The 12,333-nt window shown below is 52.2% G+C and overlaps 1 protein-coding gene across 1 annotated transcript in view; it reads left to right on the top strand.

Moving 5' to 3' along the window:
* Positions 1–1,800: 1,800 nt before the first annotated feature.
* RPH3AL (rabphilin 3A like (without C2 domains)) overlaps positions 1,801–12,333 on the top strand; it is an 87,852-nt gene continuing 77,319 nt past the window's right edge. The window contains 3 exon segments of the mRNA XM_086359814.1: positions 1,801–1,912; positions 5,425–5,568; positions 8,131–8,260. Coding sequence (XP_086215940.1) covers positions 1,836–1,912; positions 5,425–5,568; positions 8,131–8,260 — 351 coding nt within the window. The 5' untranslated portion in view covers positions 1,801–1,835.

Raw genomic sequence — 12,333 nt, 5'->3', positions numbered from 1 at the left:
ATTTTTTGATGACTTAACAATTTAAATTTTCTCAGTGTTCATTTCTAATCTGGTAAATAGCAATAGATATAGCCCATATCATTGGGAGTTCCCAAGAATTTTTTTTATCAGTTTAGTGAGATGTAGTTCACATACCATAAATTTCAGACATTTAAAGCGTACAAGATAGTGGTTTTAGTGAATTCACAAATCTGTGCAAGCATCCTGTATGCATGCTAAGTCACTTCAGTCACGTCTGACTCTTTGTGACCCCATGGACTGTAGCTCACCAGGCTCCTCTGTCCATGGGATTCTCCAGGCAAGTATACTGGAATGGGTTCCCATACCCTCCTCCAGGGGATCTTCCCAACCTAGGGATGGAACCTGTTAATGTCTCCTGCGTTGGCAGGCAAGTTCTTAACCCCTAGAGCCACCCGGGGAGCCCATACAACCATCACTGCTGTCTTATTCCAGAACATTTCCATCATCCGGAAAAGGACCCTGAGCCCATTAGCAGTCACTCCCATTCCTCCCTCCCCACCACCCCAGCCCCTGGCAACCACTAATCTACCTTCTGTCTCTATGGATTGGCCTGTTCTGGACATTTCATATAAGTAGAACCATACGATATGTGGTCTTTTGTAACTGGCTTCTTTCACTGAGCATGTTTTCAAGGCTCATCCGTGTTGTTCTGCAGTCCCTTTTATGGCCAAACAACATTCTGTTATACAGATATGCCACATTTTATCCATTCGTCAACTGATGGACATTTGAATTGTTTCTACTTTTTGGCAATTATGAATCGGGCTGCTGTGAATATTTGTGTAAAAGTTTGTGTATGGACATACGTTTTCAGCCCTCTTGGGTTTATACCTCAAAGCCCTTTCTGGGTCATATGGTAATAACTGTATGTAACACTTAAAGAACTGCCGGACTAATTTTCAAGAGTGTAAAGGAGTCCTGTGTTTGAGAACCACTGGTCTGGAGGGAACGAGACCAGGGGAGTGTGGATAACTCAGTACTGCCCCTCATCTTTGCTCTGGAATTAGGATTCCCTCAAACTCAGCTTTCTCTCTCTCTTTCCCTCTTTACTATCTCCCCAACGCATACCCTTTTTAAAAAAATTATTTATTTATTTGGCTGAGCCGGGTCTTAGGTGGGGCACGTGGGATCTTCAGTCTTCCTTTTGGCGTGTGAAATCTTTAGTGGAGGCATGCAGGACCAGGGATTGAACCCGGGCCCCCTGCATTGGGAGCACAGAGTTTCAGCCACTGAACCACCAGGGATGTCCCCCCACAACACATATCGTTGGTGGTAAGGAGAAAGCCAGCTCGGCTCAGCTGCTCAAGTGAAACCACCAGCAAGTTCTGGAGCAGGGCCCCCTTCCTTCAGGATTTCTGAGGGGGCCCTGCTCACTGTGGTCCCAGGGCAGTAAAGTGGGGTTGGTACCTGGAGGGCGCAAATGCCCTCGGGGCTTGCCTGCCAGGTTGAAAACTTCGGACGTGTGCCTCTTCTTTCCTTTCTGATTCTGTCCCTTTAATGTCCTGTCGGTCAAGTCCAACCTTATCACTTAGCTGCATGAGCCACCTAGCTACCCCTCCCAGAATCAGGAGTCTCTGAAAGAGGAAGCTTGAGGGAATAGCACTTAGCTGGAGGGGTGATTCTGCTGGTGAGGGTCCAAACATCACTGGAGATGGCATAGGGGCGGCGGCGGAGGGGGATAGGTTGGCAGTACCGGTGTTTGGTGTCTGAGGGACCCCGCCTACCACACGCACCCCAGCCAATGACGTGCTCTTTCTTTTTCCCTCTTTCTTATCTCAGATGTGACTCCCCACCCTGGCTGGCCGCTCCAAACCATGGCCGACACCATCTTCGGCAGTGGCTGTGATCAGTGGGTTTGCCCCAATGACCGGCAGCTTGCCCTGCGAGCCAAGTAAGTACTTCTCAGGCTTGGCCGAGCCCTCCCTTCCCTCCTCTTCCCAACTCCCCTCCTTTCTTTGACAAAATTCAATGCTAGGGCTTCACAAGGAGCAATTTGAAGGCAAATGCCTGTCTTAGCGCAACAGTAAAGAATCTGCCTGCAGTGCAGGAGACACAGGTTCAATCCCTGGGTCAGGAAGATCCCCTGCAGAAGGAAATGGCAACCCACTCCAGTACTCTTGCCTGGGAAATCCTATGGACAGAGGAGCCTGGCAGGCTACAGTCCAGGGATTGCGAAGAGTCAGACATGACTGAGCAGCTAAACAACAAACAAAAAATGCCTGTCTAATGCACACCACACTCCTGGCCTTGAGCTGGGCACCTAACAGCCATTCACTCATTCCGTCAAATGGAATGGATTCCCATTTCTCAGATGAGGGCATGAGACTGAGGTCCTCACTGGCATCACCCAGCTTGTGAGTGGCGGGGCTCCCCTGGGTCCATCTGACTCTCATGCCTGTGTTCTTTGGACCACAGTAGACTTCAGGGAGCCAGACCATTTCCTTTGCCTTCTCTGTGAAGAATAGAAATCCCCTGTCACTGAGCTTCAGACCCTGAGTCCAAGGCAGCAGGGAGCCTCTGATCTCTGGATGCCCACTTCATAGTTGAGCGCCTGGCCCCAGCAGACAGGACAGACCAAAGAAAGGCTTGTCAAACTTATGAAGAGCTGCCCCCTGGACTGAAGCACACAGCCAGCCTCGAAGCGTCCCAGCTCTCAGCCGTGCCCAGGTCAGGGTTTCTCTGCCTGTGGTTTGCCCCGTTTTCCTGTTACCTCTCAACCTGGTGACCCACTTGGCTGCACTTAAATCAGCCCGTCTCCACCCACTGTCCCCACTGCCCCATGGCTGGAGACCAGGGGCCCCCAGATGCCTCTTCAGCCTTCCAGTCTCCTCCTGTCCCTCCAGGGGAGTCGGGGGTCCCAGGGATCGGATAAACCCAAGAGTGCCGCTCCATCTGTTAAATCCATGCCGAATACAGGAGCCTGCATTTCCCCAGCTGGGACCAAGTTCAAGACATTTGCAATTAGATATTGTAAGCCTGCAGGGGACAGAGCTGAAACATCAAAGGATAGAAAAATTAATCCAGAATGCCCAAGACGAGTGGAGTCCTGTGTGATTTGCAGGACTCTTTGCACCACAGTTAATTCGTCCCTCTCACCAGGGTGGCTCAGCTCTTTTAGCCCCCACGTGGCCCCTGCGGTGGAGAGACCAGGGATGAAACCATCCTCTCTCCCTCTCTCCTCTGACACCTGGTGAGATGACGTGTCCTCCACGGCTAGATGTGAGGAGCTGGGGAAGAGCTGCGCTCTTGTAGGAGGGGCTGGCATGACCCCTGGTGATCCTGCCAGCCTCCCCTTCAGTTCTCCCTGACCTTGTCTTGCGCTTAGCAGCAGCCAGAAGCTGTCATGGCACCTTTTAGAAGAGCAGATGCTTTTATCTCTCTCCAGGGTGTGCTGCCTTGTAGTGCCAGGCTCCTTGTGATGCTGGGCTCCTTAAAGGATAGTGTTACAAACCCCCGCAGCCAGGTACTGTGCCTCTGGGAGGCTGGGGGAAGTTATCTTCTTTGGCTCCAGCTTAGAATCTGTTCTCCCATCTTCCAGCTGCCAGCACACATTTTCTAAACCCCTGCTATGTGCCAGGACTATTGGACTGCAGTGAACAAGACCAATACAGTCCCTTGTCTTCAGGCACTGATGGGAGCAGGGAGCGTGATACACACGGTTACTCGTGTGCAGCTGCTTTGCCGGTAGAAACAGGCAGTCAGGCAAAGTGGGGTGCTAATAATCTAGGGTTTGGGGGAGGTCTCCCTGAGAGTGTGATGCTTATGTTGAATCCTGGAGGAGGGCTAAATACTAGCTGAAAATATGGGGAAGCGCATCTAGGCAGCAGGAGCAGCCAGTGCAAAGGTCCTGGGGTAGAAGAGACATGGCCTGCAGAGACCTGGCAGGAGGTCAGGGTGGCTTGAATGCAGAGTGAGGGGCTGAATGGCATGCAAGGAAGATGGGGAGGTGGGCAGGGGCCAGATGGGGCAGGGTGCAGCCCTCAGGACTCCCATTCGAAGGGGAAAACAGAAGAACCTACCTTGCCTCATAATAATGTTTAAGCCTCATGGTGGAGCTATGCCCAGGCCTTAGGGAACTCCGAGCATGGGCTCTCCTTAACCCATTTTGGAGGGATCAAGGAAAAGCCTCCTATAAAGTCCATGTCTAAAAGATGTCCTATAAAAGAAAGGGAGTGAACCAGTGGAAATGAGGCTTAGGGAGAGGGCAGGCACCCCAGGAGGAGGGTAACAGCTTGAGCAAAGGCCTGGAGACAGTGCACAGCCTGGAACACAAGGGAGGCAGGAGCAGCTGTTGGTGCTGTGCCCTGTGCGAGGCCCCACAGTCGGGGGACGCGCTGCTAGGCACTGGGCGCCGCCAAAGGTCCTTCCTCTGGGTTTGCAGCTCCGTGTACGTCTGGCAGCCCTGAGTCAGCCTCCTTTGTTTATGGGGAGGGGTTGGTCCCCTGGGGCAGCCTGGCATGGCCCTCGGCAGCTACCAGATGTGAGCTCCCCAGGCCAGGAAGCCTTCTGACCTTGGACTTGCCTTTGCAAAGGCATCTAACTGCATCCTGCCGCTTCCCTCCTCTGAGAGATGGGGAGGCCTGCCTTGCAGGATGCCAGGGGTCCAGTGGGGAGACGGTCTGCAGAGCCCTGGGCTGGGCCTCACCGTCGCTCCCCCTGTGCTGCTGTGACCCTCTTGCCCTGAATCTCTCTAGTTTTCAAAATGCTCCATGAATCTCCTTTTATCCTCAGCATCTTTTTTTTTTATCTACATGTAATTTTATTTATCTATTTTTATTTTTGGCTGTGTGGTCTTGGTTGCTGTGTGGGCTTTTCTCTAGTTTTGGCGAGGAGGGGCCACTCTCTAGTTGTTTTGTCCAGGCTTTTTCGTTGCAGTGGCTTTTCTTGTTGCAGAGGACAGGCTCTCAAGCACGCGGGCTTCAGGAATTGTGGCTCCCGGGCTCTAGAGCACAGGCTCAGTAGTTGTGGCGCACGGGCTTAGTTGCTCCACGGCATGTGGGATCTTCCCAGAGCCAGGGTGGAACCCATGTCTCCTGCATTCACAGGCAGATTCTTTACCACTGAGCCACCAGGGAAGCCATCAGTGTTTGTAACCCAATCGATGATCTTTCCTGTCCGTCTTGCTTTCTTCCAAGACTCAGATCCAGGTGCTCAGTCTTCTTTTGATTGTCTTCCCTCGAAACCTCTGGTGCTGTGGCCTTTTGTACATTCCATGCCCTGCCCCCACCAGATGCTAAGGGCGTGCTGCCGTCTGCGTGGGGCCCAGGAGCTGGTGGGTGGCTGAGACAGCGTTTGGAGACTGGCATGCGCCCGACACACAGACTGTGCTCAGGGGGCCTTGGTGGGTGTGGTGGGGGTGCCGGCTTGCACTGGGGCTGGACTCGTGTGCTGTGCTCTCTCCAGGCTGCACACCGGCTGGTCTGTGCACACCTACCAGACAGAGAAGCAGAGGAAGAGCCAGAGCCTCAGCCCGGCCGAGGTGGAGGCCATCCTGCAGGTCATCCAGAGGGCCGAGCGCCTCGACATCCTGGAGCAGCAGAGGGTCGGGTAAGGGCTGCTCCCGAGAGCGGGCAGAAGTGGGGCCTGGAGAGGGAGGCAGGGCAGTCAGTGCCAGATCAGTGGGCTGGGAATCTGGCACCCTGGGTCCTCGTGCCGGCTTGTCACTGGGAGAGAGTCAACTCAGCCTGAACACCCTGGGACTGGAGTAGATTCATAACCCAGCCTGTCTGAGCCCCAGTATATCCCTCTGTAAGATGGGGATAGCAGCCTGGGCCCCAGGCTATGGGGAAGATGAGTGAGTACAGCAAGACACACTAGGGTCTGTTCAGCTCTGTGCACAGGAGGGTCACTGTGGTTCAGCCAGGGCAAGGATTTAGCAGAGGCTGAACTGTGGGTTCTCCCATCAGAGACCATTAGGAGCCGCTCTCCAGCTTATCTAAGCTCTCTTGGCCTCCGGCGTCTGGAGCCAACTCCTACACAGTCTTCAGTTTTTGTTGTGTCTTTTTATTTGTTTAATTGCAAAAGCAATTCATATTTCCTAGACAGTCTGAAAAACACAGGCCGCGCAGGCAGGAAGACATAAATGCAGGACACTGATGGGAATTGATTTGATTCTGGTCTCCTTGTTCTTTTTCTGTTTATCTTCTATGAAATATACGATCATTTTGAAAAATCAGACATTGTAGAAATGCAGAGTTCTAGAAAGTGAAAGCGCCAGCACAAAGACCGCTGCTGTCTAGCTTATCGTGTGCGCCTCGCTTAATACAGACGTATTACTACTGTTTCATTCCAGGGAGGGTTTGTAGCAGATGTCTAGTGCTCTTTTCCCCCTCTACCCCTGGCTGGGGCCCCACCGCCTCTCAGACCTAGCCCGAGGGTCCTGCAAGGCTCGGAATGCCTCAGAGGTGCGGGTGCTGATGACTGACAGGCCAGCGCCACATCCTTCGGGCTCCCCCAGGAAGGTGTGCAGGGGGTCGGTGGGGGGTGTTCCCTGTGGGCTCCCCGAAGCTGTGAGATGTGTTTACACCCCACCCCCTGACCCCCATCCATCTGGGCTGTCTTCCCCCTGCTGCTCACATTGTCTGGCTGTGTTGTAAGCACTGGGTTTGGCTGAGGCAAGAATGACCCAGGAGGCAGGAAATCGTCTCAGAAAGAGGAAGGGTGTCCTGTGTGGTTGCACTGATGGGGGTGCCCCTGAGAACAAGCAGTCAGGCCAGGGTTGAAGCTGAGTTTATTCCCAGGACCCTGGAGGTCCCTGGAGGAGGGACGGTGACCAGTGTGGAAGTCAGGAGTGTCTGCTGACTTCTGAGGGCAGAAGCAGCCTCAGTGCCCAGGCTGCCCTCCCTTGGCCCCCAGGCAGGGCCTGATCACCCAGGGGAGACAGTGGAGTTGCCATGAGATGGGGGGCCTGGGTGTGGCCTCAGCTCTACCTCTGAGGAGCTGTGCCATTCCTGGCAAGTGACGTCATACCTCGGAGCCTCAGTCTTCTCATCTTTAAAATGGGGGGGAGGGGGATGGCGTCCTCCTTGCGGGGGGATTGTGAGGGTCACAGGAGACAGTGTACCCACACACTATCCTCCATGTATTTAGGAATTTTCACTGAGGGAATTCCCTGGTGGCCCCTGGTTAAGACTCTGAGCTTCCACTGCAGGGGGCCCGGGTTCGATCCCTGGTTGGGGAACAAAGATCCTGCAAGGAGCAACCAAAAAAATAATAATAAATTTTGCTGAGAATCCACTGGAGACTGGAGACACAGCGGCCAATGGAAAAGAAGTGGCCGTGTATTGTGGGCGTGACAGTGTTGTGTGACAGGTTGTCACAAAACAGGGGTCACAGTGGGCCGAGGGGCTGTGTAATCTGGCCCCTCCCGGCCCCCTCCTGCCTCCTTTGTCCCAGGCAGCATAGTGGCCCCCAGCCCCCAGGCTCCTTGCTGCTCCAGTGCTCCGGGGCCTTGCTCTTGTACTTGTTGCCCCTCCACCAGCTCTTCACACATTTGGTCCTTGTCATCCTTCCCCTCTCAGTTCAGATGTCCTCAGAGAGGCCTTCACTAACCACCATCCAACATGTCCTGCCCCCTCCCAGCCCCGCTTATTTTATTCCATAACCCCTCCCCCTCTCTGAAGTCACTGTGCTTGTTGTTTATATTTTCTTATTTATTTGGCTGAGCCAGGTCTTAGCTGCGGCACTCGGGATCTTTAGTTGCAGCACGTAGGCTCTAGTTTCCTGACCAGGGTTCGAACCCAGGCCCCCTGAATGGGGAGTGAGAAGTCTTAGCCAGTGGACTGCCAGGGAGGTCCATCACTTTGCTTGTTTATAGACTTTCTCTCATTATTAAACGTAAATTCCATGAGAACAGAGACTGTGTCCCTCTCTGTCTTCTTTGCTACAATATTCCTAGTGTCTGGCATGCTACAGGCACCCAGTTCACGGTGGGTGAGTGAATGAATGATTAGGAATTAGCCAGGGGAAGGAGTGGGCAGGGAAGACGCCGAAGGTGAGGGAATGGCCCCTGGGACGTGGTATGGTGCGGGGGCCCCGGGGCTGCCGGAAAGGCGGCAGTCAGGTTGGAGACGAGGCCCACACCATCTCACCCTGTGTCCTGTGCTGCAGGCGGCTGGTGGAGCGGCTGGAGACCATGAGGCGCAACGTGATGGGGAACGGCCTCTCCCAGTGTCTGCTCTGCGGGGAGGTGCTGGGCTTTCTCGGCAGCTCCTCCGTGTTCTGCAAAGACTGCAGGAAGGTAAGGCCCTGCTCGGGCTTCCCAGCCAGGACCAGCCCTGGCACTTCGTGGCTCTGCATCCTGACTCCCAGGAGAGTGTACATGTGTTTGTGCATACATGTGTGGGGCCTCCCTGGTGGCCCAGCAGTAAAGAACCCGCCTGCCCATGCGGAGACGCGGGTGCGATCCCTGGGTTAGGAAGTTCCCCTAGAGAAGGAAATGGCCACTCACTCCAGTATTCTTGCCTGGGAAGTCCTGTGGACAGGGGAGCCTGGCGGGCTACAGTCCTTGGGGTCACAGAGAGTCAGATATGACTTAGTGACTAAACGATACATGTGTGCACACATGATATCCTATGCTTCATGACAAGAAGGATTGGGGCTGGAAGGTCACATGGCTAGGCTTCTAGTGCCAGCTCTGGGGAGTGGACCTCTGGGTCTCACAGGACTATGTATGAATTCAGCTCTTCTGGTAGCTCTGTGACTCCAGAAAGCTTATTTACTATGTTGAGCCTCACTGATAAAATAGGGACAACGATAATGTATACCTTAGAGAGTTGTGAGGATTAGATAGTATATGCAAAGCTCTTAAAACCTTGTTTGGCACGTCAGTACTCAGTAAATGTTATTGGTTGTTTTAAATAAATGCAATTTTTTCTCTTGATCCCTGGCAACTCAAATGAGTAGCAAGGCCAAATGGATTTTCTCCTTTTCTTGTACTCCACTGATCATTCTAAATTATGCCATTTATAAAATGGTTTCATATTGAGTCCAAGACTTCTTGAAATAACTTTATAAAAATTGTATGTATTTATTTTTAGCTGTGCCAGGTCTTCGTTGCTATGCGGGCTTCCTTTCGCGGGCTTCCTTTAGTTGCGCCGAGCAGGGGCTGCTCTCCAGCGGTGGCTTCTCCTTGTGGTGGCTTCTCTTGTTGCCGAGCACGGGCTCTAGGGCCCTGGAGCTTCCATAGTTGTGGCTCGTGGGCTCAGCAGTTGCGGCTCCCGGGCTCCAGAGCACAGGCTCAGAGGTAGTGGTGTATGGCTTTGGTTGTTCCGTAACACGTGGGATCTTCCCAACAAGGGATAGAACAAGTGTCTCCTGCATTGGCAGGCAGATTCTTTACCACTGAGCCACCAGGGAAGCACCTTAACATAACTTTTTGTTTTTCCTGGCATTTCTAATTGCCTTTCTTTTCTTATTGACCAAAGAATAATGTGCCTTCTAGTCCTCAAGGTTTCTTAGCATCTGAATTTTATTCTCTATTGCATGAAGCCTACTTTTTTTTTCTTCCCTGCCAGAATCTCTTCTAGACTCTTATTCCTACTCTAGCCTTTAGTCGTTATTGCACAGTTGTCATCATGGGACCTCGCTTTACTGCCCTCCTAGGTTAGAAGCACTGATCCCAAGATACCACGTCTTTTTTTTGTGTTTGTTTTTCACTCTGGTTTTACTAGAACCCATCCTCAAGTAACTTCCATGTGCTAGACATTATTTTAAGCCTGGAGTTATTTTGGTAAACAAGACAGACAAAGAACCTTCTCTCTTGAGAGTACGTGGGTGAGGGAACCAAAAACCAGTCATGATCAAATAGATACGAAGATTTCAGGAAGAAATAAGTTCTGGGAAGAAGTAACGGGGGAAAGAAGATTGGGGGTGCAGCAGGGCATTAATAATTGAAAGGACTGTAAAATATGGGAACATCAAAGAAGTAAACACGGACTTGGCAACACAGAGGCCATTGGCAATCTTGACAAGGGCATTTTCAGAGATGTTCAAAAGCTGGACGAGAGAACCAAGGTGCAAAGAAGTTAATGTACCAAATGAACGGGTGGGAAAGCCAGAATTTCAGCTAAACCACTTTCCCCTGTTCCGTCACGTGTGGTGAGCTGGGCTGAGGAGTGTGGATTAACTGGTGAGCGGTCCGAGAACAGTGGGGGAGCGGCAGGGGCCTGAGTGTCGGGAGGGGTGGGCACGGCTATGCCGCTCCTCCAGAAGCCTCCACAGAGCTGGACCAGACAAATACCAACGAGGTGGCGGACACAGGGACTCAGGAGCGTCTTGCTCCCAGCACCTGGGCAGGTTCTTATATGTGACTTCCACTTGTTTCCTTCTTCTGCCCCTCAACCTCACAATTGCTGTAAATGTCTGGGTTTGTGGGACCAGGAAGAGGGGGTCAGAGCCTTGTCTCCATCCCCTGGAAAAGTCTGGGCCCTCTGCCCCAGAGGCCAGCCACTGAACCTGGTTGCTGATGGGTTAATTCCAGCTGCTCCCTGCAGAGCCATTTCCTTGGCAACAGCAGGGATCCCAGGGGAGGACCTCAGCGGATGAGGGGGTTGGGGAATGCTCTTTCAATGGGTACTGTCACCATCCCAATCCCAGGGTACCCGGAGCGCCGGGCTGGTCCAGAGGATGCTTCCAGTTGAAATTGTTCTTATTTTGCCGCAGGCTGAGGACTTGGTCCTGGCTTGGGTGGTGAGAGGAAGAGTCTGCTGAGTTTCTAGGGGGACTTGTTCTCAGATGACAGTAGGAGGAAAGAGTGGCAGCTGGGGCCACCGTTGAATGATGGGCATTTGGGGGATGATCTTTAACCATCCATGAGAAGAGTGTCATTCATTCAGTCATTCACTTTCCCTTTATGCAAGTAGTAGAGGGCCTGCTGTGTGCAGGCCCTGTTTTAGGAGCTAGAAGTGCCGTGAGCAAGATAAAGTCCTTGCTGTCATGGAGCTTGTTTGCCAGGGGTGGGAGAAGACAGACAATAAACAGACAAATGTGATGTCAGGTAGATTGAGGACTCTGTAGTCAATTAAAACAGGTGATGCTGCAGAGCATGCCTGGGTGCCCCGGGAAAGCCTCCCTGTGAGCTCAGACCTTACCACGAGCTGGAGCCGGCCCCACGAAGACCCAGGTGGAAGGGTGTTGCAGGCAGGGGGATTGGCAAGCATGAAAGTCCTGAGGCAGAAACCAGCTGGGCATGTTCAGTGAACTAATGAGAGCTGGGCACAGCTGGTCACACAGAGCTTTGTAAGTCAAGAGTTGAGATTTGATTATAACTTTCATGGGATGCCAGTGGAGCGTTTTAAGCAAGGATGTAACATCTGTTTTTGTTGTTTTTTTTTTAAGAAAAAATATTTATTTTGTTTATTTGGCTACACTAGGTCTTAGCTGCCGCAGGCAGGATCTCTAGGTGTGGCATGTGTGATCTAGTTCCCCGACCAGGGATCGAACCTGAACCCGCTCCACTGGGAATGGGGACTCTTAACCACGGGACCACCAGGAAAGTCCCTGTTCGGTGTGTTTAAGAAACTCACCAGCTGCTGTCTGGTGAATGTGTTGCAGGGGGATGTGGAGTGAAAACAGGAGATGAGTTAGGTGTCACTGGCTGTCATTGGGAGATGCTGAGGTTGGGGACAAGGTAACATAGGGAGAGGGGCCACATGCTAAGAGAATCAGCCTCTTCAGTTTGTATTGTAAGCAAATAGGAAGGGATTAGAGGGGGTGATTAAGGGTCTTAGGAAGGAAAGAGGGTCCTAGACTGCAAGTGAGTCAGGGTGAGACGTCACTTGCCCTGCAGAGTGAGAGGTCACAGGTCTTCCGGGGCTGGCAGGAAGTGCTGCTCCCCAGCAGATGGACCTGAGTTATGGTCCCAGCTCGGCCACAGTGCAATGGCCTTGTAAAGTCACTTAACCTTTGTTTCTTCATCTATAAATGGGGTGATAGAACTACATCACCACTGAGCATGGGTGAGCATGAGATGTAGATGAGCTAATGCATGGGAAGTCCTTAATGTCAGGTCCACTGGAAACACTCAGTAAAGGGTCCCTGTTGTTGTGATCATCACTATTATTATTTTTAAATGTTTATTTATTTGACTGTGCTGGGTCTCAGTTGCGGCATGTGGAAACGTTTTTAGCTGTGGCATGCAGTATCTTTATTTGCGGTTCTTGAACTCTTAGTTGCAGCATGTGCGATCTAGTTCCCCCATCAGGGATCGAACCCAGACCCCCTGCACTGGGACCACCAGGGAAGTTCTGTACCACTGTTACGATTAACTCACCTTGAGGCTAGCTGTTCAGACTGCCCAGCTGTTACTAAAAA

This window comes from Bos grunniens, chromosome 19 (genome assembly GCF_055505025.1).
Source record: "Bos grunniens cultivar Pamir isolate PY7600 chromosome 19, Bosgru_T2T1.0, whole genome shotgun sequence".
NCBI lineage: Eukaryota > Metazoa > Chordata > Mammalia > Artiodactyla > Bovidae > Bos > Bos grunniens.
This window is presented reverse-complemented; position numbering and strand designations above follow the sequence as displayed.